The 24,987-nt window shown below is 48.6% G+C and overlaps 1 protein-coding gene, 1 long non-coding RNA gene and 1 pseudogene across 5 annotated transcripts in view; 1 reads left to right on the forward strand and 2 right to left on the reverse strand.

Moving 5' to 3' along the window:
• Nucleotides 1–10,850, reverse strand: part of SLC34A1 (solute carrier family 34 member 1) — a 16,320-nt gene extending 5,470 nt beyond the window's left edge. For all 3 annotated transcript variants that reach the window (XM_084795774.1, XM_084795775.1, XM_084795776.1), the window contains exons 1-10: nt 10,744–10,850; nt 10,019–10,148; nt 9,736–9,885; nt 9,522–9,650; nt 9,263–9,406; nt 8,075–8,186; nt 7,778–7,973; nt 7,588–7,683; nt 1,016–1,079; nt 616–783 (exon numbers count right to left, since the gene is read on the reverse strand). In XM_084795774.1, the coding sequence (XP_084651900.1) occupies nt 616–783; nt 1,016–1,079; nt 7,588–7,683; nt 7,778–7,973; nt 8,075–8,186; nt 9,263–9,406; nt 9,522–9,650; nt 9,736–9,885; nt 10,019–10,127 (1,168 nt within the window). In that variant the 5' untranslated portion in view covers nt 10,128–10,148; nt 10,744–10,850. The remainder of the gene's footprint in view (nt 1–615; nt 784–1,015; nt 1,080–7,587; nt 7,684–7,777; nt 7,974–8,074; nt 8,187–9,262; nt 9,407–9,521; nt 9,651–9,735; nt 9,886–10,018; nt 10,149–10,743) is intronic.
• LOC311605065 (small ribosomal subunit protein uS2-like) overlaps nt 1–24,987 on the forward strand; it is a 986,626-nt pseudogene that overhangs the window by 31,187 nt on the left and 930,452 nt on the right. The gene's annotated exons all lie outside the window — the stretch shown is intronic.
• On the reverse strand, nt 4,961–6,516 carry LOC311605361. Its single transcript, XR_014781906.1, has 2 exons — nt 5,697–6,516; nt 4,961–5,535 (listed from the first exon to the last, which is right to left on the reverse strand). It is a non-coding gene; the product is annotated as an uncharacterized lncRNA (long non-coding RNA).

Consider the following 24,987-nt stretch of genomic DNA (forward strand, 5'->3'; position numbering starts at 1 on the left):
CTACATAGCAAGGTCTAGGGCACCATGGACTATTTAAGACCATGCCTTGAAAATCCAGAACAAGCTGGGTGTAGGGGCACACACCTTTAATCCCAGCACTCAGGAGGCTGGTGGATCACTGTGAGTTCAAGGCCAGCCTGGTCTACAAAGCAAGTCTAGGACAGCCAAGACTACACAGAGAGAGACCCTGTCTTGAAAAAAAAAAAAAAAAAAAAAAGAAGAAGAATCCAGAACAAATAAAAACAAAACAAGGGAGCAGGGTGTGATGTGGTGGTGCACACCTTTAGTCCAGCACTCTGGAGGCAGAGACAGGTGGATCTCCATGAGCTCAAGGCCAGCTTGCTCTATAAAGTGAGTTCCAGGACAGGCAGGGCTATGCAAAGAAACCCTGTCTTGATAAACCAAACCAAACGAAAACAGTGCATACTGAGGATGCTCTTCTGCTAGCGAATGCAACAGCCAGAAAGGGCTTCAGTGTTCTCGGTGTCAGCCAACGACCTGCTCTCTCACCCCCTCTTGGTACTCAGGGGAAACTGAGGCTCACAGATGATAGGAGTGGATTTAACAAGAGCTCATCTGGGCCCCACCTAGGCCTGCAGCTGTCCCCCAGCTCACCTGTGTTGATGACCTTCTGGATGACATTGGCCACTTGACCCTTGAGCAGAGAGTTGAGCATCTTGACAAGGAGGATGAGACAACTGCACAGAACCACCAGGGAGCCAGCCAGCAGAATGAGCCCCACGGCCAAGTCAGACAGCCCCGTATCCACGAAGATGTGGTTGCCTAAGAGAGTGGTGCCAGGGTGCTGAGTGTTCACCCTGCCCCCGCCTCCTGCCTTTGCCAACCCACTGGGCTGTGAGCCTAAGACTCCCACGTCAAACTCCTTTAGCCTCTGTGCCAGGATCTGACGGAAGCCCAGAGGGCAGCTGCCTTTCCTGGGGCTGGGCACAGCAGTGGCCCGCCAGGGAAGGCTCTGCTGTGCTCCTGCCCGTGAGAGACTGCCCACGGTACTCACATTTCTCCATGGTGGCATTTGCAAGGCTGACGTTGGCCTCTGTCCTGGACATGGAAGTGGGAGCCTAGATTCAGAGGAAGGTGACTTCAGAGACTGTAGAAAAGCTCAGCCTTGGGCAGGGGCTGAGAGGGAGGTTTGGGAGAAATGAGGGAACTGGAGCTCGGTCTCTGGCTCTGTGATCAGGAGCATGCTGCCTGCCTGCACTGAGCCCATCTCCTCTGTAGAAAAGATGAGGTTGAATGCATCCTAGTGTATATTCTACTGTCACCCCCTGTCCTGGCTACCCTTGGGACCAGTGGGGACCCCCAATCACAAGATTAGGAGCTTCTTGTCTCGGTACCCCCATCTCTCAGTGGCATCCACAACCCTTTTTCTGAAAGTGCTCCCGTCCTAACAGCTCTTACCAGTTGCTTTCTCTATGCCTCCTGCTTCTTCCTCAGTTCCCTCCCCATGGTCCCCCTACAGCTCCATTCTGTCCTGGCTCAATGCCTTGCCCTTGGCAGGGGGAGGGGAAGGGGGTCACGGGTTGGGGTGGGGTGGGGTAGGACGGAAGGGGAAGAACTCAAGTGGAAGGGGCGTGGGTGAGGGCAGAGGGCCTAGGCCCTACATTTCTTCTTTCTGGATCTACTGTGAGGGAAGTGAGGGAAGTCCCCAGCTAGAGGGGACAAAAGGTCAGCCAGGCAAGTGACCTAAATTGTGGGCCAAGCTGCTTGTAAAGGTAGTGGGTCTGTAGGGGCAGCAGCTATTAGCTCCAGGCCACTGTCACCATTCAGGGTACATCCTAGCGTGGCCCAGCTGCCTAGTTCTAGGAGAATATCCACAATTATGGAGTTTTAGGTTCAATTTCTGTGCATGTTGTAGCTACTCTGAGATGTCTTTTTCCCCCTTTCTTTCTCTTTCTTCCTTTCTTTCCTTCTTTCTTTCCTCCTCCTCCTCCTCCTCCTCCTCCTTCTTCTTCTTCTTCTTCTTCTTCTTCTGATATGGAGTTTATTATATGAGCATGGAGAGAGAAGAAAGGGAGTACGAGAGAGAGAGAGAGAGAGAGAGAGAGAGAGAGAGAGAGAGAGAAGAAAGAGGTAAGAGAGCAAAAGAGGAAGAGAGAAACAGGAGAGTGGAAGAGGAGCAAGAGCTCTTACTTTTCTTTTCTTCTTTTTTCTTTTTGCAGTACTGTGCATTGAACTTAGACACTAACAAACATTAGGCAGAAATTCCCCTACCAAGCTACATCCCAAATCCTCTTCTCATTTCATATTTTTATTTTGAGGTGGGCTCTCACTAAATTGTCCAGGTAAGCTTTGAGCTTGCTATCCTCCAGGTTTTTTTGTTTTTTTGTTTTTTTTGGCTTCACAAGCCCATGTCAGGAGGCCTAGAGACATGCACTTTAAAGTTCTAGGAAGCCAAGTTCCCAGGAGACTAGAAACATCCTTGTGCCCTGTAGAGTCTACTCTGTAGCCTCATTGATGAAGAAGTGGTCCAAAATGAAACTCAGATTCTTTGCCCCCAAGAACCATGCAGCTGTGACAGGAGGAAACAGTGGGCGTGGCTGTGGAGAAGCTAAGGGTGTGGGCTCAGGTGGGGTGCTGCTACTGTGACTTTCATAGTTTCTTTAGGTTCTGTTCTAAACCGTGTGCTATTTAAAGGATGTGTGGTGAGGCTAGGGTTCGGGCCAGTGGTACAGCCCTTGTCTATGTGGGCAGGGCCCTGGTCCATTCCCAACATCACAAAAGCAAAACCTGAAACAAACAAAACAACCCCACCCCCTTGTGATGTTGGCAGGGTCTGTTTCTGGCAACAGGTTTTAACATCAGCATGTGTGTTCGGGAGATGTGCTCCCTTGAGTAGGGCAATGTGCTCAACTGTTATTCCCAGCTCACTAAATCTAGGCATTGGGGCACCATCAAGCCTGGAGGCCTGAACTCCAGGCAAGAAATTAGCATAGAAATCATCTGGTATGACAGAAATCTAGAGGGGCACTTAAGAAGCTAAGGCAGTGGGCTGGAGAGATGGCTCAGAGGTTAAGAGCCCTGACTGCTCCTCCAGAGGTCCTGAGTTCAATTTCCAGCAACCACGTGGTGGCTCACAACCATCTATAATGAAATCTTTCTTTGTTTTTTTTTGTTTGTTTGTTTGTTTGTTTTGGTTTTTCAAAACAGAGTTTCTCTGTGTAGCCTTGGCTGTCCTGGACTTGCTTTGTAGACCAGGCTGGCCTCGAATTTACAATGATCCACCTGCCTCTGCCTCCCGAGTGCTGGGATTAAAGGCATGCACCACCACGCCCGGCTTATAATGAAATCTTATCCCCTCTTCTGGTGTACGTGAAGACAGAGCACTCATGTACATAAAATAAGTAAATAAATCTTAAAAAAAAAAAAGCCAAAACCAACAGAGCCTCCAATGGTGCAGACCATTCTCCTTTCAGGGCTCCCCCTTGGCATATGACTGACCCCCTCTGCCTGACCAGAGGCTCCTGCAGACATGCCTGTGCATCCTGGACCTTTTGGGGAGGGACTTGGTGGACATTCCTGGAGGTTCCCAGCTCAGGAGGACCTGAGATGCAAGTGTACCTCACTGACTTTCTCTGAGCTGCATCCTGGAGCCTCATAGGGAGAGGATTTGTGGGCCTTATAGATGCCAGAGGAGAAGGAAGAGCTTGGGGTTGACTAAGGCAGGGCCAGGGCCAGGCTGAGGGCTGAGATATCTGGAGCGGTAGTGTCTGTTTGTATTTTGGGGGGCTAGAGATTGAACCTTGAACCCAGGCTTCAGGCATCCTCCTCCTATGGGGTTCTGGAACCTTGACCGTTTTTTTCCCTGGGGATGTGTGGCCTTAACTGAGCCCAGGAAAGGAGTCAGGGACACTAAAGTGCAGGAGAGGGATAAGGAGACCACAGGAGTGACAGGGATGCACTAAGGAGGAGAGAGACAAGATATGAACTCTAGTCTAGTTGATAGAGCTGGGAGGCCCAGCTCTGGGTATGTTTCCAAGATGTGTCCATCCTATCTAGGGTAGAGTAGAGAATAGAAAGGCAGGGGGCGAGGGGGTACTAGAGAGATGGCTCAGAAGTTAAGAGCCCTGACTGCTCCTCCAGAGGTCCTGAGTTCAATTCCCTGCAACCACATAGTGCCTCATAACCATCTATCATAAGATCTGGTTCCCTCTTGTGGATTGCGAGCACATATGCAGGTAGAACACTGTATAAATAATAAGTAGGTCTTTTTAAAGAAAGGAAGGAAGGAAGGAAGGAAGGAAGGAAGGCAGTGGGGTGGAAATGTTAAAGGGAAAACAACGAATGGGCTCACACTGTGGCTGAGCCGTTCTCAGCTGTGTGACTTGGAGCCATCTGTACAGTTAACCTCTCTGGCTTCCAGTTGTCTCCATAACATGAAATCCCTAATGGTATCTTCTTTCCCCACAGGCTAGTTGAAAGCATCTTGGAAGAGGGAATTGATATTTAAGAGCCTATGGGGACACCCTAGATTGAGACACTTCTGGGAACTGAAGGAGGTGATTAAGTTCACAAAGGACTGCCATACTTCAAGAGTCCTTCCTCAGGAGAGAACCACAGAGGATGTGGGCTGGCACAATAGCTTCCCCTCTTGGGGCATGGTAGCTGTGGAGCCTTTGTTCTGGACACAGGAGCACTCTGGGACAGTAGCACCATCTGGTGGCTGAAAGGAGAACTTCTCAGAGCATCTCCAGTCCACCAGCCCTGAAGGGGTCAGAGCGCTCTGGGGCAAGCTCCATAGGCAGAAAGAAAATAGATACAGACGGAGGCGGTGCCTTCGCCTGACATCTGGGAGATGCAGCTGCATGGGGAGTGGGGATTCCATCAGGATCCAGACCTTTCCGCCATTGTAGGAACCAATAACAGGAAGCCACCGTGCCTCTCTGAGTGAGCCTGTTTCCTATTGCAGACTGGGGAGGGTGTAATAACAGCTGTCCCCAGGTGCCAGTCCTCCAAAGATGCTGTTTACATCAGGCAGGTACAGCGGTCAGTTGACAGTGTGACTCACAGGAGGGTACCAAGGACAATGCCAGGTCACTGATCATCCAGAAGTCTCAAACACTCAAATGACTTTCTTCCCCCGATGGAAGGCTCCTACCCTCCCTGGGCGGCACAGGTTCTCTGGAGACTGGTTTGATGCATGTCGGGTCCAGTGTGGTGAAGGCTGGCAGCCATGAGGAATTGAGAAAAAAAAAAAAAAAGCAGGGAAACTTTGAGGCCAAAGAGTGGTGGGGGGTGGTTAAAAAGGAGTCACCAGCCGGGCGTGGTGGCTCACGCCTTTAATAATCTCAGCGCTCAGGAGTCAGAGGCAGGCGAGTCTCTGTGAGTTCGAGGCCAGTCTGGTCTACAAAATGACCTGTCTCCAAAACAAAACAAATAAAAAGGAGTCACCAAAGCACATCCCAGGAGTACATGATGTGCTGTCTGAGTCACATTCCTGCAGGAGACCGGTCCAGAGGAAGACAGAGAACAGGGGGGCTCAGATCCAAGCTTACACTCCAAGCCAAGAAGTGTGACCTGTTGTTACAGAAAAAGGCGTTTTGCTAGTGCTGGGACCTGAAATTCCAGCAAGCAATGGCTGGGGCAGCGAAGAGCCTGAGGACAGGCCCAGCTGAGGGAACTTGGCAGGTAACGTCACAGGACTGACTTGCAGTTCTCATCTGTGTAACAAGGCTCACCTTGCCAGGCTTGCTTCGGGTGAGGAGGTTTGAGGCACAGGTAGAGACTTGCCCAAGACAGACATCAGGCCGGAAATCTCTCCGTGGCTTTTTTTTTTTTTTAAAGATCAGTAGGTGATTTCTCTTCCTTTATCCAGACTGTGCGTTTTGAGGCTGCAGTGACTCACCAAGCTTGCCTGAGAGTGCCAGAGAGCTCATGAGAAGGAGATCACAAGGCCAGCATCAAAGCTGTCCATGTGGGCTTTTTGTTGTCAAGCTGCCTTGAACTTCCAGGAGAGCAGAGCTGGTGCTGTGTGCCACTTGGGATGCAAAGGGACGTCACAGGGGCGAGTTGATGAGTGCTTTTCTATGAGTGCTGCCACAAAGATCCAGGAACAGCCACCAGCAAAGGGAGGGAAGCGGAGGGTGGGCCTGCGCCTCTGCTATACGATTTGGATTTCCCTGTAGCTTTTTCTAAATGGAGCTATTTCTTGTATGCAATAATTAAGAAGAAGCAAATTTGGAAGACTGTAGTTTGGTGAAGCGTTTTCCCCTTTATGGCTGAGTAAGAAAGTATGCTAATTGCTGGCTTCCTTGTGCCTAACCGCCTTGCTATTGTACCTTGTACCATAGGCCTAATGGCTGAGCCACGAGTGCCAATCAATCTGAACAGTTCTTCACTCTGGTGAAAGAGCCCCCTGCCAGCACCAGTAACCACTGTGTCTCTCAGGGGGCCACCCAGTGTGACAGCCAGTCAACCACTGTCCTGCTCCTTAGCTAGAATCCTAGCACCCACGTTTCTCAATATCCTGTGGCGCTCTTTCCCCACCACCGTCCACAAGGCCCAAGCAGAGCTGAGCCCCAAGTGCCCATGTGGCAAGTGAGCCTCCTTGGGCCTGTGTCTCTATCTGTGAAAGCAAAGGGTTGAACTTGATCCATGGATCTCCAAACCTGAGCTGGGAGCAGTTAGAGGGCAAATTGGAGACGAGGCAACTGGGCCCCATTCCCAGAGATTTGTTTTTTCCTGATTCACTTGGTCTAGGAAGGAGGTATACATATTATGCAGTGGAATTCTGTCTAATATGTATCTAGTTTACATCCCTCGTACGTTCCTATGTGGTATTGATGCTGCTAGTCTGGGGACAAACAGCTCTTGGAAAATTGCTGAGTCATGCGCGCCTTTAATCCCAGCACTCTGGGTCTACAAGGCGAGTCTAGGACAGCCAAGACTACACAGAGAAACCCTGTCTAAAAAAAAAAAAAAAAAGGAAGAAGAAGAAGAAAGAGGGCCGGGCATGGTGCCGCGCGCCTTTAATCCCAGCACTTGGGAGGCAGAGGCAGGCGGATCGCTGTGAGTTCGAGGCCAGCCTGATCTACAAAGTGAGTCCAGGCCAGCCAAGATTATACAGAGAAACCCTGTCTCAAAAAACAAACAAAAAAAAAAAAAAAAAAAAAGAAGGAAAGAAAGAAAGAAAGGGGCTGGAGAGATGGCTCAGAGGTTAAGAGCACTGGCTATTCTTCTGAAGGTCCTGAGTTCAATTCCCAGCAACCACATGGTGGCTCACAACCATCTATAACGTGATATGATGCCCTCTTCTGGCCTGCTGGCTCACATGCAGGCAGGATACTCTATGAATAATAAATAAATAGATCTTTTTTAGAAAGAAAGAAAGAGAAAAGGAAAAGAGAAGCACTGGGTCAGATCACTTCCAAGCCAATGCTGGCATGCAGCCGATGATTGCCTACAGCAGTGTGTACAGGCAGGAGGGGTTACCAGTGTTTTGACATGGGCACACAGATGCAGGAAAATTGCGTGTATCTGCTCTTTCCTAGCTAAGTGCTTTCTAAGGTCTAAGAAATAAATAGGCACCAGTCTAAAGATGGTGTCGTCTTTGCTGGCTCTGGGACTCACCTCTGTTGGGTCTGGGTGGCACCAAGTCCGGATGAGACTGTGATTCCTCAGGGACTCGTCCCCCACGGCAATACTGGTGATCACAGACTTATCCAGCTGTGACAAGATGATGATGAAGGGGGGGGCGGGGAAGGCAGGGCCACTCGCTATCCCACACCTGCGCGCACCCCTTGCCAGGCCCTGCCCTCACCTGAATGATGAGCCTTGTGAAGGGTTCCGTGATGACCTTGAGAAGGTCAGGGGCATCACGGCCGCCGCGGATGTTGAAGGAGGCAACCACCAGCCCGGTGACATGATGCAAGTAGCCCGTGGCAGCCTCCAGGGGCAGCAGGACCAGAACAGACAGCCAGTTAAAGCAGTCGTGCACTGTGGCCCCTGCAAAAGCCCTGAGCAGGGACGCCACATTGCAGGACGGCTGGACCCCGGGTGTGCCCAAGCTGAGGGGTCCTGGCGTTTTGCCTTCCCCCACCCTCCTTCCCCAGCTCACCGCCTGAAGTCAGTCCTGTCCCCTGCCTGCATTAGGGCCACGATGGTGTTGGTGACAGAGGTTCCGATGTTGGAGCCCATGATGATCGGAATGGCAGAGCTCACCTCCAACACTGGCAGGAGAGGGACCTCTCAAACGATGGGCTTCTGTCCCACAGTGACTCTGAGTGTCCTAACCCCAGGCAGCATTTTCCAATGTACTCTTGGCTTCCTAGGCTGAGCCTCACAGGTCTATGTGTGCAGGAGCTGTGTGTGAGCATATCCACATGTGACAAGACAAACACGCATATATGGAGTGGACCCATGCACTCTTCAGGAGGAACTTGTGCATGTGACTGAATTATGAAAACTCACGCCTGGTGCAGTCTGCATTTTGTGCTTGTGCAGGTGTGCCTTATTCACGTGTGATGGTTGGGTGGTTTTGGTTGGTTGGTTGGTTGGTTGGTTTGATTTTTTTTTTCCAGACAGGGTTTCTCTGTATAGCCTTGGCTGTCTTGGTCTCACTTTATAGACCAGGCTGGCCTTGAATTCACATCGATCCACCTGCCTCTGTCTCCCAAGTGCTGGGAGTGCAGGTGTGCGCCACCATGCCCGGCCACACAGCCTCTTATGTGAGTACTGGAAATTCAAACCTTCCCAGTGTGCAGCAAGCCCTCTTACCCACTAAGACTCCTTAGCCCCAGGTAAAGGAGATTATTCTTGATGGGTCTGGGTAGGCTTCATCCAATGGGATGAAAGAGCCTCAAGTGTAAAACTGAAGCTTCCTGGAGGAAGAACCTCCACCCGTGGCTCACAGGATCGGCTTCTGCCTGCACGTGCTAGCCTGCCCTTCCAAACGGCTCACACTGTACATGTCAGACTTGAGCGCCCAGCCACACAGTCATGGAAGTCAGTTCTTTGAGTAAATCACACCCTATGTGATGATTTTTACAGATTGTCTCTGGCTTTGCTGAGTGACTGACTGTGTGGCTGAATGGAGGTGAGCCTTCTGGGAGCTACGCTGCCCCCCCCACCCCTTCACTCCCCAGCTCCTGGAATACCTCTCCTGCTCACTCATGGTCCTGCTTTGGGGGACAGTGCAGGAGATGCTGAAGCCCCACCCTTCCCCTCAGCCTCCTATCCACACGCTTGCCCTCCTCCTGAAGCACCAGGCCCCTGCTCTATCCCTGCTCATGCTGGGCCAACTCACAGCCAGAGGAGACCATGCTGACAATGATGGATGTTGAGGTGCTGGAGCTTTGTACCAGCACGGTCACCAGGATCCCCACCACCAGCCCTGCCACAGGGTTGGACAGGATGGCGTTGTCCTTGAAGATGTCACCAGCCACCTTCCCTGCAGAACACGAGCCAGCGTCAGCTGAGGTCCTTCTGAACCCCTCCCCAACCCTCCCCGTGGCCCCCCTAACCCCCATACCCCCCTGCCCCCCCATCCCCCCCACCCCGGCTACCTCCAGCCAGCTGGAAGGCGGAGCTGAGCACGTCCAGGGAGCAGACAAAGAGGTAAAGGAAACCCAGCATCAGAGGCACCTTGAGGAGCTTTGTGGCAGCCTGGGCAAGCTTCTGGGATAGCCTGGGCTCTGAAGGTGGGACAGGCATGAGTCCAGTAGGCAGGGCATTAGGCCAGTGACTGCCTGTGCCCCTGCTGCCCCCAACTTGACCCACCTGGCTTTTGCTCCTCTTCCTGGGCCAGCTTGGCCGGGAGCGGGTCATGGCATTCCAGGACCTCCCCATAGGGACTGCTGTGCTCTGTGAGTGTCACAGGGCTCAGACAGGAGAAGGCATAGGTGGACGTCCCTGGAATCCTGTGCAAGACTGAGGAAGGAAGCTGATTAGGAGCGAACAGAGACCCAGGGGCCCAGGAGAGACAGGTAGAGGAACAGCCAGCTTTAGCAGGAAGTAGGCAACTGTGGGCAATCAGGACTCAGGGCATGGAAACAGTACTTACCTTGTGGGCTGGGCACATAAGCAAAGGCTGCACCATGCACCATGTGTCTCCCTCGGACTGGAAGTGGGGAGACTGCTGGTCCCCCCAATCTCTCTCCATAGGACATCATCCTGGGCACCCACAGTGAGTCCTACGTATCAAGAGGTGGGAACAAATCTGACGGTTGCTGTGTCTGGGACACTCAAGCCCACATAGATGACATCCAACTTAGGGTGCGCGGTCCTGTCCATGCTCAGACACAGCTAGAGATGCACACCCAGGTGCTTGTGACAGACCCGAGCAGGCATTCGTCTGTCAGCAAGGTTTCGTAGCTGTTTTGTTTTGCAGTGCTGGAAACAGAAACTAGAGCCTGGGCACAGTAGGCAAGCATTCCAATGTCAGGCCACATCCCTAGTCCCAACAAGCGTTTCTTGATCGTGTAGAGTTTCCTAAATTCCGAGTTAGATGCTGGGGGTACTAGTGGGAATTAACTAAGACACACACAGCCGCAAATGACGTAATCTCTCAGTGCATAGAAATGACAAGCACAGGTACCACTCTGTCCCATGACAAGGCAGGAGCTCTTGAGAGAAGGAAGACCAGGGATTATTTTAGCTCAGGAGGAGCAGAGCAGGCTGGACTAGGATTAGGATTGTCACGGGGCCAGGAAGAGAAAACACAGAAGAAGCTGGGGCGATGGGCTAGGCTAGGATTGGGGTTTAGACAATGGGGGGCCCTGGACTCACCTTGTGGTCCTATGCCTCAGCTCCTGCCTGGGAAGTCTAAAGAAGAGCTGAGACCCTCCTCTTTATACCCTCGGGTCAAGGGCAAAGTCCCTAGAACATTAGCTGCCCTCCCTCTGTTCCCCACTAAGTTAACTTTACCCCAAGATTCCTCCCAGTTAATTGCTAATCTTCATCTCTGCAGGGGCAGTCTGTGGTCAGGCTGCCCTCTCTCACTACACCAGCCTGGACCACAACCCGGCAGGGCACAGGCTCCTGCCTGTCCTGCACAGAGACCCTGGCTCCACTCAGACACTTTGTTCTTAGGGACTAGAAAGTGATTCTGTGGCCAGACAAGACACCGAATATCTATCTATCTGCATCTGGATGTCTGTGTAGTACTCTTTTTGCCTTGAGGGGGACGGTTCAAAAGAGGGGGAACCCCTGGAGATGAGGCTCCAATGAGGCTGCATGTTTAAACTGTGGAGGATCTACAGGGCTTGATGGTGGATCTAGGATGTGGGATTGAGAGAATATGGCACCACCGGCCAGACCAAGAAGTGATTGCTCTGCAGCTTAGAATCCTCCTTAAAATATTGGCGTGGAGCCGGCGGTGGCGGCGTGCGCCTTTAATCCCAGCAATCAAGAGGCAGAGACAGGCGGGTCACTGTGAGTTCGAGGCCAGCCTGGTCTACAAAGTGAGTCCAGGACAGCCAAGGCTACACAGAGAAACTTTGTCTCGAAAAAAAAATACACACACACACACACACACACACACACACACACACACACACACACAGGAATGGGACACGTCAGAAGAGCACGTGGAAGCAGAGAGACCAGCTAAGATGCTGAAGAGAAGTCAAGGGGAGAGATGGTGAGGCTGAGCTAACGTGGTCCCAGGAGGGATAGAGGACAGGACGCATCCCAGAGGAATTGGGAAGGAGGAGGAGGCACCACGGGGATCAGGAAGTACATGGCTAACAGCAAGTCCTGTGGGAAAGTGTGCACGGGAGCCACGTCCTCAGTGCCAACAAGTGTTTCTTGGATGTATAGTATATCCTAAGTTCTGAGTTTAGATGCTGGCATACAGTCGTGTTTAAAAACACACAGTCGCCGGGCGTGGTGGCTCACGCCTTTAATCCCAGCACTCGGGAGGCAGAGGCAGGTGGATCACTGTGAGTTCGAGGCCAGCCTGGACTACAAAGTGAGTCCAGGACAGTCAAGGCTACACAGAGAAACCCTGTCTCGGAAAACCAAAAATAAATAAATAAATAAAAATAAAAATAAAAACACACAGTCAGGCATGGCAGTGCACACCTGTATTCCCAGCACGTGGGGAGGCAGAAGCAGGCAGATCTCTGTGAGTTTGAGGCCAGCCTGGTCTACAAAGTCCAGGACAGCCAGGGCTTGTTACACAGAGAAACCCTGTCTTGAAAACAAAACAAAACAAAAACAAAAACTGTGGGAAAGACTGTAAACTTTATCACAGGTGAAAGCAGTCCTGGCGGGCTTTGCCCTTGGACACACCATGGATACTCCCTGATATTAACCTTGAGATAGACTGGGTGGAAACATCCTGGGCCTGGAATTCAGGAAGTGGACCTGGGGACTCCACCTGCACTATTGTGTTTCTAATCGACCCTCAATGGGAGAGGGAGACCGCCCCTTGCAAGGGACAGACAGGCAGGTGGACAGGAGAGAGGAGCAGCAGGTTCAGGTCGTGCTTGAGAGCATGTGGATTGGAAGGAGGATCAGCGAACAGGCCGGACCAGCGCGCAGACCAAAGACACCTAGGGAACGGATACCGGAAGGGAAGGTTCACTCTTTTTTCCCTTTAATCTTTTCCCCCTCTTGTGTAAGCTAGTTGGGTTGTATAATAAAGTTTAATTGTTAAGAAACAGAGCCAATGAAAAACAAAACACCCACAGTCACTGCCCTTGGGGTGTTCAAGAGTCTAGCTGGGAGACGGCTGCAAATGATGTAATCTCTTAATGAACAGCAGGCACCACTTGAGCAGTCGTTCTCGGTCTTCCTAATGCTGCAACCCTTTGATACTGTTCCTCATGCTGTGGTGACCCCCAAGCATAAAATTATTTCGTTGCTACTTTGCAACTGTAATGAATCGTAATGTGAATATTCTGACATGTGGGATATTTGATAATGTGATGTGAGCACTGTGAAAAGGTTCTCTGACCCTAAGGGGTCAAGCCCCACAGGTTGAGAGCAGCTGCACTAGTGTGTTCCGTGCAGGGAGGGGCTCTTGAGAGGAGGAAGACCATGGATTGTTTTAGTTCAGGAGAAGCAAAGCAGCCTGGGCTGGGATTGGGATGTCATGGAGAGCAGGACGAGGAAACACAGGAAGAGGCGGGGTGATGGGGTAGGGGTAGGGTTGAGACACAGGGCCCTGGGTCACCTTGTGCTTCCATGTCAGCCGATCCTCAAGGCTCACCACCTGCCCTTTGATTACTCAGGGTCCCTGGAGCCTCAGACCACCCCCCCTCTGTATCTCAGGGGCAACGCTGCCCTAAGCTTTCTCTAGCAAGGAAGATTGGCACTTCTGCACAGTTTCTGCTTCAATTTGACCAAGGCTAATTGGGCGTATCAACCCTCCTCTGACCTCTGTGGAAGTGGCTAGGAGCAAAGGAGGAACCAGACTTGGGTCAGATTCCAGCTCTACCTCCAAGTGACAATTTAGGCCACAGAATGTCAAAAAGAGAGGAGAAGGAGAAGAAGTACCACTGGGATTGGCATATCTATAGATCTATATCTATATATATATATATTTTAAAGATTAATTTTTTAAGTAAGTATACAGTTCTCTGCCTGCATGTGTGCCAGCAGGCCAGAAGAGGGCATCAGATCTCATGATAGATGGTTGTGAGCCACCATGTGATTGCTGGGAATTGAACTCTGGACCTTTGGAAGAACAGCCAGTGCTCTTAACCTCCAAGCCATCTCCCTAGCCTGGCTTTTTGATATTTTTGATGCTGAAGATGGAACACAGGGCATTGCACAATGCTACAAAAGTGCTTTAACCCAGAGCTGCACTCTTATCTTTTGGGCAGAGTGAGCCTAAGTTCAATTTGCTTAGCCAACCTTTTTTTTTTTAACCGAGAGAGATTCACCATGTAGTTCTGGCTGTCCTGGATCTCAATACAGGGACCAGGCTGTCCTCAAACTCACAGAGATCTGCTTGCCTCTGCCTTGAAAGTGCTAGCATTAAAGGTGTGTACCGCTATGCTCAGTTTCAAATCTTGGTTTATAACTGTCAGTCCAGACACCCATTTCACTCTAAACATTACCCTGCTTTGGACAGCAGTTCCAGAAGTTGTGGAAATGAAAGCAAAGGATTAGCAATCAATGGAGTAGTAATTAGGATGGATATAAAGGCTGGAGAGATGGTTCAGGGGTTAAGACTACTGGCTGCTTTTCCAGAGGACCCAGGTTCGGTTCTCAGCACCCACTTAGTGACTCACAATCATTTTTCACTCCAGTTCCAAGGGGTCTGATGCCCTCTTCTCGCCTCCCCAGGCATTAACACACATTTGATAGGTAAGCAAAGTAAAAAATAAGAAAACTTTTATGTCAACGTTACATATAAGACTGGGCTATATACAAGCCTGTAGGGAATTTTCTGAATTAGGAATTGGTGGTGGAGGGGCTTGTCCATTGTGGGTGGTGTTATCCCTGAGTTTTATAAGAAAGCAGGCTGAGCAAGTCATGGGAGCAAACCAGTAAGCAGCACCGCACCATGGCCTCTGCCTCAGCTGCTGCCTCTAGGGTCTTGCCCTGTTTGAGTTCCTGTCCTGACTTCCTTCATTGATGAACTATGTGATCTGGAAGCATAAGCCAAATAAAACCTTTTCTCCCCCAACTTGCTTTGGCCATGGCATTTCATCACAGCAGTCAGCAGTAGTAACCCAATCTAAGACAAGTTGGTCCCAGGATAGTGGGGTACTGATGTGGCGAACTGCTCTGAAGCAGCTTGGAAGATAAAAATGATGAGGGTGCTGGGCGTGGTGGCGCACACCTTTAATCCCAGCACTTGGGAGGCAGAGGCAGGCGGATCACTGTGAGTTCAAGACCAGCCTGGTCTACAAAGTGAGTCCAGGACAGCCAAGGCTACACAGAGAAACCCTGTCTCAAAAAACAAAAAACAAAACAAAACAAAGAATGATGAGAGCAATGCAGAAGATGGAGGCCTGGCTCATGACATTTCTGAGGGAAGTTTAAAGACTCTATTGTGACTGTTTGTTATTTTGAGTTAAGAGTCTGTGGTTCTGGTTAACTGGGGCTGAATAAACAAGAGACCAGAAATAGTAAAGTGAAATCTTTGCTTTGCCTGGCAAGTGGAGCTGAGAAATTAGTGGTGACTAAGATGGGACCAACATCTTTCAGGTGAAGTCTCCTGGGAAGTGTTTTCTGAGGGCACAGAGATGCTGTGTTCCAAACTCAGCCATGGTCTTACCTCACCCTGGCAGCTGAAGTTGGCAGGATAATAGTCACCCAGGAGGCACTGGTTTTGAAGACATGAAGGCTTGAAGGGGTCATGGAGACCAGGTGTGGCTTGGCACTGTGAGAGGCCGGGAGAGGCCATTGGCGAAGGTGCAGTCTCAGTGGCAATTGAAGACCCAGGATTGAAGGGGTCATACAGAGAAGTTTAGGCTTGGCACCATGAAGAGTGCCCAAAAAAGGCTGTTGGTGAAAGTGCAGCTCAGTTGCAGCAGAAAACACTAGCGATTTTGGAAATGCAAGTACCGTGGGATGACCACCAAAGACAGCAGCAGAGGTGGAGTGGAGGCAGCCAGAGCCTGAAAAACAAGCTGTGTGTGTTGTAAAGGGTAGAGTCGGAGAAGTGACCCAAGCCCCTTGGAGGAACCCAGAAGACCACGAGTGAGTCCCTGATGAACATTGTGTTTAGTTTTGCTTTGCTTTGACTCTAACTGTGCCTTGGTTCTCCCCTCTTGAAGTATGGTTGTATTTATTTTTAATTTGACAGGACCCCACAGTTGAGAGACTGAATTTTGTTTGTTTGTTTGTTTTTTGTTTTTGTTTTTTGAGACAGGGTTTCTCTGTGTAACAGTCTTGGCCTCACTTTTGTAGACCAGGCTGGCTTGGAACTTACAGCAATTCTCTTGCCTCTGCCTCCCAAGTGCTGGGATTAAAGGCGTGAGCCACCACACCCAACTTGAGAGACTGAATTTTAAAAGAGATTTTTAGATTTAAACACACACACAGGGCTGGAGAGAGGACTCAGCGGTTAAAAGCACTGGTTGCTCTTCCAGAAGACTTGTGTTCAATTCCCAGCACCCACATAGCAGCTCAGAAATGTGCATAATTCCTGTTCCAGGGGATCTGACACCCTCACCCAGACACACATGCAGGTAAAACACCAATGAACATAAAATAAAAATAAGTAATTTTTTTCTTAAAAAAATTTTTTTTAATTTAAGTAATGTATTCAGGTTACATCTCATTTGTTATCCCCTCGCTTGTACCTTCCCTTTCCCTCTCCTCCCTCTCCCATCCTATTCCCCTCCCCTAGGCCTGTGACAGAAGGGGGTCTTGTCCCCTACTGTAAGATCACAGCCTATCAGGCTTCTTCCTGGTAGTCTGCTTATTCTTCCTCTGAGTGTCACCAGGTCTCCCCAGCAAAGGGAAGTGGTCAAATAGGGGGCACCAGAGTTCATGTCCCAGTCAGTCCCTGTTCTCCACACAACTGTGGAGAATATGGTGTCCGTTGGCTAGATCTGGATAGGGGTTTTAGGTTTAGTGCATGCATTGACCTTGATTGGTACAGTAGTTTGAGCAGAACCCCTTGGGTCCAGATCTGCCAGCCTTAATGTTCTTCTTGTGGGTTTCTAGGACCCCCTGGATCCTTCTATTTCCCCATTCTTCTTTACCTCTCTCATCTAGAGTCCCAGTAGAAAGTTCCAGTATCTATCGCAATCTCTGGGTAAGTGAAGACTTTCAGGGGACATCTCTGTTGTGCTAGTGTCCAATTATAAGTGAGTATATGCCATGTGCATCTTTCTGAATCTGGGTTAACTCACTCAGGATGATCATTTCCAGTTCCATCCATTTGCCTGCAAATTTCAGGATTTCCTTTTTTTTAATAGCTGAGTAGTATTTCATAGTGTAAATGTACCACAGTGTCTTTGTTCATTCTTTGACTGAGGGACATCTAGGTTGTTTCCAGGTTCTGGCTATAATGAATAAGGCTGCTATGAACACGGTTGAGCGTATGTCCTTGTTATGTGGTGGACATCTTTTGGGTATATTCCAAGGAGTGAAGTAGCTGGGTCTTGAAGTAGCCCTATTCCTAGTTTTCTGAGAAAGCACCAGATTGATTTCCAAAGTGGTTGTATAAGTTTGCATTCCCACCAGCAATGAAGGAGTGTTCCCCTTTCTCCACATCCTCACCAACATATGCCATTACTTGAGTTTTGATTAGCCATTCTGATGGGTGTAAGATGGAATCTCAGAGTTGGTTTCGATTTGCATTTCTCTGATGACTAAGGATGTTGAGCATTTGTTTAAGTGTTTCTCAGCCATTCGATATTCCTCTGTTGAGAATTCTGTTTAGTTCTGAGTCATCTTTCTTTCTTTCTTTCTTTCTTTTTTTTGTTTTTTGTTTTTTGTTTCTTGTTTTTCGAGACAGGTCTCTCTGTGTAGCCTTGGCTGTCCTGGACTTGCTTTATAGACCAGGCTGGCCTCAAACTCACAGCAATCTGCCTGCCTCTGCCTCCTGAGTGCTGGGATTAAAGGCATGTGCCACCACACCCAGCTGAGCCACATTTCCTAATTGGGTTATTTGGTTTGGTGGTGTTTAATTTCTTGAGCTCCTTATATATTTTGGATATTAGTCCTTTGTCAGGTGTAGGGTTTTGGTGAAGATCTTTTCCCAGTCTGTAAGCTGTCATTTTGTTCTGTTGACAGTGTCTTCTGCCTTACAGAAGTTTCTCAGCCTCATGAGGTCCCATTTATTAATTGTTGACCTTAGAGTCTGGGATGTTCGAGTTCTGTTCAGGAAGTTGTCTCCTGTGCCAATGAGTTCCAGGCTCTTCCCTACTTTTTCTTCTAACAGATTTAGTGTCTCTGGTTTTATGTTGAGGTCTTTAATCCACTTGGACTTGAGTTTTTGTTTGTTTGTTTGTTTTTTAAGATTTATTTATTAATATGTATATAGTGCTCTGCCTGCATGTACACCTACAGACCAGAAGAGGGCATCAGATCACATTATAGATGGTTATGAGAGCCGGGCATGGTGGCACATGCCTTTAATCCCAGCACTTGGAAGGCAGAGGCAGGCGGATTGTTGTGAGTTCGAGGCCAGCCTCGTCTACAAAATGAGTCCAGGATGGCCAAGGCTACACAGAGAAACCCTGTCTCAAAAAACCAAATAAATAAATAAATAAATATTTAAATAGATGGTTGTGAGGCACCATGTGATTGCTGGGAATTGAACTCAGGATCTCTAGAGGAGGAGTCAGTGGCCTTAACCTCTGAGCCATCTCTACAGCCCTGGACTTGAGTTTTGTGCATGATGGCAAATATGGATCTATTTGCATCTTTCTACAAGTAGACATCCAGTTAGACCAGCACTATTTGTTGAAGATGCTATCCTTTTTCCATTGAATAGATTTGGCTTCTATGTCAAAAATCAAGTGTCCGTATGTGTGTGGATTTATTTCTGGGTCTTTGGTTCGATTCCATTGGTCAACCAGCCTATTGCTATGCCAGTGCCATGCTGTTTTAATTACTGTTGCTCTATAGTACAGCTTCAAGCTACCCCACAAAATAGAAATGGATGGAACATTACCAAACTCCTTCTATGAGGCCACAATCACCTTGGTATCTAAACCTCACAAAGACCCAACAAAGAAAGAGAATTTCAGACCAATTTCTCTTATGAGCGTTGATGCAAAAATACTCAATAAAATACTCGCAAACCGAATCCAAGAACACATCAAAGATATCATTCACCATGACCAGGCAGGCTTCATTCCAGCCATGCAGGGATGGTTCAATATATGGAAATCCATCAATGTAATCCACCATATAAACAAACTGAAAGAAAAAAAAAACCACATGATCATCTTAGATGTCGAAAAAGCATTTGACAAGATCCAAAACCCATTCATGTTTAAAGTTTGGAGAGATCAGGGACACAAGGCACATACCTAAACATAGTAAAGGGTATATATAGCAAACTGATAGCCAACATCAAATTAAGCAGAGAGAAACTCAAGGAAATTCCTCTAAAATCAGGGGCCAGACAAGGCTGCCCACTTTCTCCATATCTCTTCAATATAGTTCTTGAAGTTCTAGCCAGAGCAATAAGACAACAAAAGGACATCAAGGGGATCCAAATGGGAAAGGAGGAAGTCAAATTATCCCTATTCGCAGATGATATGATAGTGTACATAAGTGACCCCCGAAATTCCACCAGAGAACTCTTACCAGATAAACACCTTCAGCAAAGTGGCTGGATACAAAATTAACTCAAAAAAAGTCACTAGCCTTCCTATATACAAATGATAATTGTACTGAGAAAGAAATTAGGGAAACTACACTCTTCACGATAGCCACAAGCAATATACAGTATCTAGGAATAACTCTAACCAAGCAAGTGAAAGACTTGTTTGAAAAAACTTTAAATCTCTGAAGAAAGTGATTGAAGATGACATCAGAAGATGTAAAGATCTCCCTTGTTCATGGATTGGGAGAATTAACATAGGGTTTCTCTGTGTAGCCTTGGCTGTCCTGGACTCACTTTGTAGACTAGGTTGGCCTCACACTCATGGAGATCCACCTGCCTCTGCCTCCTGCCTTCAGAGTGCTGGGATTAAAGGTGTGTGCCACCACTGTCCAGCTAAAGACTGAGTTTAAAAGGGCCAGCCTGATCTACAAAGCGAGTTCAGGACAGCCAGGGCTGTTATACAGAGAAACCCTGTCTCCTCTCTAAAAAAAAACCCAAATAATAATGATGATGATGATGATATGTTTGAATTTGTAAAGACCGTGGGACTTTTTTTTCTTTTTAAAGTATTTATTTTTATGTATCTGGGTGCTCTATCTGCATGTACTGTAAGACCCCCAGCATGGTGGTCTTAACGTGGAGACCCCCACCAAGAACCAGCGAGACCAAGGTTTCGGTTGCAACACGCAAGAGGCTTTATTGTAGGGGGACGGGTACCCGGGCGTCTCAGTCTCTGGAGAGGCTGGCGCGCTGAGCGAGTCTTTCGGGGGGCCTTTTATAGGGATTTTAGCGGGAAGCGCGGATACAGAAGCGAGAAGCATAGTTACAAGGCTCTGATTGGTAAATTTAAATGAGGCGAGGTTATGGCCCGGTCATCAGATGGGCTCTAGGAACAGGGGAGTTTACCCGTTCTCTGGGCCAGGTGGCCGACTATAAATATCTTGTTTGACAAGGACAAACTGTTTCTGTTATCTTAGCATGCTTTTATCTTTCTCCTCTGGGCCCCAGGCCTTATCTTATCCCGGGAACCTATTATTCTAGTCTTGCCTTGCAAGATAGCGTTACTGCTGCTATGCTTGCTATGGCGGGTGCACAGGGGAGGGGGTCTTACAGTACACCTGCAGGCCAGAAGAGGGCAACAGATCACATTATAGATGGTTGTGAGCCACCATGTGGTTGCTGGGAACTGAACTCATGACCTCTGGAAGGGCAGACAGTGCTCTTAATCACTGAGCCATCTCTCCAGCCCCGACTGTGGGACTTTTTAAGTTTGTAAAATGTTTTATATTATAATACTGATATTAATTGTGTCATCTTGGAGATGAACAAAAAAAAAAGAAAGGTTATGGCTCAACAATGTGTTTGTATGTCAACTGTGCTGGCTAGTTTCATGTCACCTTGACACAAGAAAAAGTCATCTGAGAAGAGGGAATCTCTCTCTTTTAAAAAATAATTTATTTATTTTATGTATATTGGTGTTTTGCTTGCATATATGTCTGTGAGAGGGTGTTGGATCCTCTGGAACTGGAGTTACAGACAGTTGTGAACTGCCATTTGGGTGTTGAGAATTGAACTCAGGACCTCTGGAAAAACAAACAGTGGGTGCTCTTAACTACTTGAGCCCCCTCTCCAGAAGAAGGACTGTTAATTGAAAAAAATGTCTCCATAAGATCTGGCTGTAAGAGCTAGGTGGGGTGGCACACGCCTTTAATCCCAGCACTTGGGAGGCAGAGGCAGGCGGATCGCTGTGAGTTCGAGGCCAGCCTGGTCTACAAAGTGAGTCCAGGGCAGCCAAGGCTACACAGAGAAACCCTGTCTCAAAAAGAAACCAAAAAGAAAAAAAGAAAGAAAGAAAGAAAGAAAGATCTGGCTGTAAGAAGCCTGTAGGGCACTTTCTTACTTAGTGATTCCTAGGGAAGGTCCCAGGCCGTTGTGGTTGGTGCCATCTCTAGGGTGGTGGTCCTCGGTTCTATAAAGAAAGCAGTCTATGCAGGCCATAGTGAGCAAGCCAGTAAGCAGCACCCATGCATGGCCTCTGCATCAGCTCCTGCCTCCAGGTTCCTGCCCTGCTTGCCTTCCTGTCCTCACTTCCTTCAATAATGGACTACAGTGTGGAAGTGCCCAGTGAACTCTTTTCTCTCCAAGTTGCTTTGGTCATTGTGTTTCATCACAGCAATAGTAACCATAGCTAAGACAGACTCCATCCCACAAACCACTAACAGGTAACAAAAGCAACCATACCTTGCAGAAACATCACCACAGTGTTGAAGCACTATTCTTTATCTACCCGACCCTGTCTTCCTAACTGAGCTAGAATACTATTGTCTACATCTTGCTCTTTTTTTTAAAAAAAGATATTTATTTATCCTTTAATCCCAGCACTTGGGGGGCAGAGGCAGGCAGATTGCTGTGAGTTTAAGGCCAGCTTGGTTTACAAAGTGAGTCTAGGACAGCCAAGGCTACACAGAGAAACCCTGTGTTGAAAAACAAAAAAAATATTTATTTATTATGTATATGAGTACACTGACTTCATGTACACCAGAAGAGGACATCAGGTCATAATACAGATGGTTGTGAGCCACCATGTGGGTTCTGGGAATTGAACTCAGGACCTCTGGAAGAGCAGCCAGTGCTCTTAACCACTGAGCCATCTCTCCAGCCCCCATCTTGCTCTTTTTAAATCTAGCCTCAGGTCATAAGTCTTTTCCTGTATCTTTAGTTAGTACAGGGTTTTTAATGTTTTTATTATTATTATTTGCTCATTTGTTTGAGATTATGTCTCATATTGTTGCTCAGGCTAGCCCTGAACTCCAGAGTTGGAGTCATCTATCTTTCTTAGGTTTTGAGTAGTCGGGGTTACAGGTGTGTGCCGCTGTGTTGGGCCATGTACTATATTTATTGGTGACATCACATTCTGCCATGAGCCCTAATTTACTTAGTGAGGCTTTAGTGTTTCAAAACCTCTTTAGCTTGGGAGGAATCATTTAGGAAAGGCTGGGGTTCGCACACAGGTGGGAGTGTATCGTTGAATCAGGTACAATCAAATTTGTGGCTCAAAATCCCTTAATACCTGGACTAAGCCACATTAGGGATGTACTTGGAGGTTGTCTGGACTAAGCACCTGAGCATCCCCTGAGGCCTATTCCTCTCCCCTCGCTGCCTGAATCAGACCCTAGGCAGAAGTGGCCACGTCCAAAGTACTCCTGCTGAGCTTGGTTCTCCTTTTTTGTTTTGTTTTGTTTTAACAGGGTTACTCTGTGTAGCTCACTCCGTAGATAAGGCTGGCCTCAAACTCAGCGATGCTCCTGCCTCTGATTTCAGAGTGCTGGAATTAAAGGTGTGCACTACTGCTGCCCAGCAATAATGCTGTTAAAAAAAAAATACAGGTATGGTGGCACATGCTTTTAGTATCAGCACTTGGGAGGCAGAGGCAGGTGAATTTCTGTGAGTTCCAGGATAGCCTGGGCTACATGATGAGTTCCAGGACAGCCATAAAGAGACCCTGTTGTTGTTGTTTTTAACAAAAAGTTAGCTTTTGATATTTAAAATCTACCTTTCAGGACCAGAGAGATGGCTCAGAGGTTAAATGCATTGGCTGCTCTTCCAAAGTCCTGAGTTCAATTCCCAGCATCCACATGGTGCCTCACAACCATCTACACTGAGATCTGGTGCCCTCTTCTGGAGTGCAGGCATACCCACAGGTGAAACATTGTATACATAATACATAAATCTTAAAAAAAAAAAAAAAGTAAAATCTACCTTTCTTCCTAGGGGAAGGTTGATGATTAGAACAGTTAATTACTGGCTGGGCGTGGTTGTGCACGCCTTTAATCCCAGCGCTCGGGAGGCAGAGGCAGGCAGATTGCTGTGTGTTTGAGGCCAGCCTGGTCTACAAAGCGAATCCAGGACAGCCAAGGCTAACACTGAGAGACCCTGTCTCGAAACACACACACACACACACACACACACACACACACACACACACACACACACACGAAGAACAGTTAATTACTGACACATGCATCCTAAAAGATATGGCTCTAAAACGCTGTGGATTTCATACCTGACCACCTCTAAAGGCATTTTGTCTCCTTGCAACCCTCTTCTTTATCTCACACACCCACTAGTCTGTCTGCCCCCTCCCTGCTGGGTGTCTGGGGCTGCACGTCCCCAGATGGTGCTTTGTATCCTATTTGTACACTCTGGCTCTGGGCAGAGCCTCCCCTAGACCTTCCTAAGGTTACCACCTGGGTACTTGTGGGGGTTTCATGTTGGGGAGAGGCCCCCAGGAGGGTAAGCCATCTGTGGGAGAGAGGCCCAGACGAGTCTCCAGTCTGTCAGATGGGTTTCTGACAGGATCACGTGGCCAGTCCAGCACATTGAGATCCTCACATTATCTTTGGCTCCTTCACGTTCACAGTCTCTGCACTCGGCACCCGGGGCCCGGATCCCAGCCAGATGCCACGAAGGCATCTCTGACTTTTTCTTCTCCTCCATCTCTTTGCCTCCATCCCTTCCTCCCATTCTCCACCCCAGCCACCGCCACCTCTTTTGTGATTTTTCCAGGAGCTGTCTATCCCGCACTCCTGTGGCTGCATCCCAGGCCGAACCACTGTCCTTGCCCTTGGAGGTTGCACAGGTCTCCCAGGTGCTGCTTCTGTGTTGCCTTCACTGTTCCAGGCCCATTCTCCAAAGGAAGCAGCCAGTGATGTTTCTGAGTGCAGTGCCACATGTGGGGAGGTCAGAGGGCCACCTCAGGGAGCCTGTTCTCTCTGCCATGTGGATTCTGGAGGGTGGACTCTTGGTCTTTAGCTACTGAGACATCTCTGGGGGTCCACAGCCAGTGATCTTTTGAAAACCCAAGCTAAAGCCTGGTCTGGTGGACATGGTGGCTCACACCTATACTCCTATCTCTTTAGAAGGCTGAAGCAGGGGGGGTGGCCTACAGTGAAGGTGAGGTACAACGTGAGACAGGAGACAAGCCAATTGTGTATGTCTCACTCCCTTTACATTTTTGCCTCTGGAACCCGGTGTGGTGGCGCACGCCTTTAATCCCAGCACTTGGGAGGCAGAGGTGGGTGGATCGCTGTGAGTTTGAGGCCAGCCTGGCCTACAAAGTGAGTCTAGGACAGCCGAAGCTACACAGAGAAACCCTCTCTTGGAAAAAAAAATTCTGCCTCTGCCATCTGCCCCAACGCAACAGGGCTCCGTGCTCACCTGCTGACCTCAGGTTGTGCCTGAGGAGTAATGCCTTAGAGAAAGCCTGCAGCGTAAAGAGAACAGCAGTCCATGAGGAGATAAGGGTTGTACCCACATTTAAGGAGGGCAGAGCAGAGAGATCAGCAAGAGGCATACCAAAAGAGCAGCTGCCCCAGATACCAGGCTTGACCACATTTTTGGTCATGACATAATGGTCAGCGGGTGCTGGAAAACAAACCAGATTTAGCAACCCTGAGCCACGTTGACCTTGGAGAGCCAGGCTGAGGGAGAAGCCAGCTGCCTTGTGTGGATAAGTGTTGACAGCATGGCCAGGGTCAACAGGAGAGGCTACCGTGTATTGAATTTCAGCACACCAACAAAAATGACTCTCCAGTGCAGGGCAACAGCTGAACAGAGGGGATCGCTTCTGGGATAAAGCAAGCTATGGAAGTTGAAGCAGCTAGCTGATGCCTTCGTTATTTGTTTTTTTTATTCAATTAGATTAATTAGTTAATTAGTTTATTTGTTTATATGTATCTGTGCACCACATGTGGGCATCGTCCAAGGAGACCGAAAGAAGGTAG

This window comes from Acomys minous (assembly GCF_964271855.1).
Source record: "Acomys minous genome assembly, chromosome: 9".
Lineage (NCBI taxonomy): Eukaryota > Metazoa > Chordata > Mammalia > Rodentia > Muridae > Acomys > Acomys minous.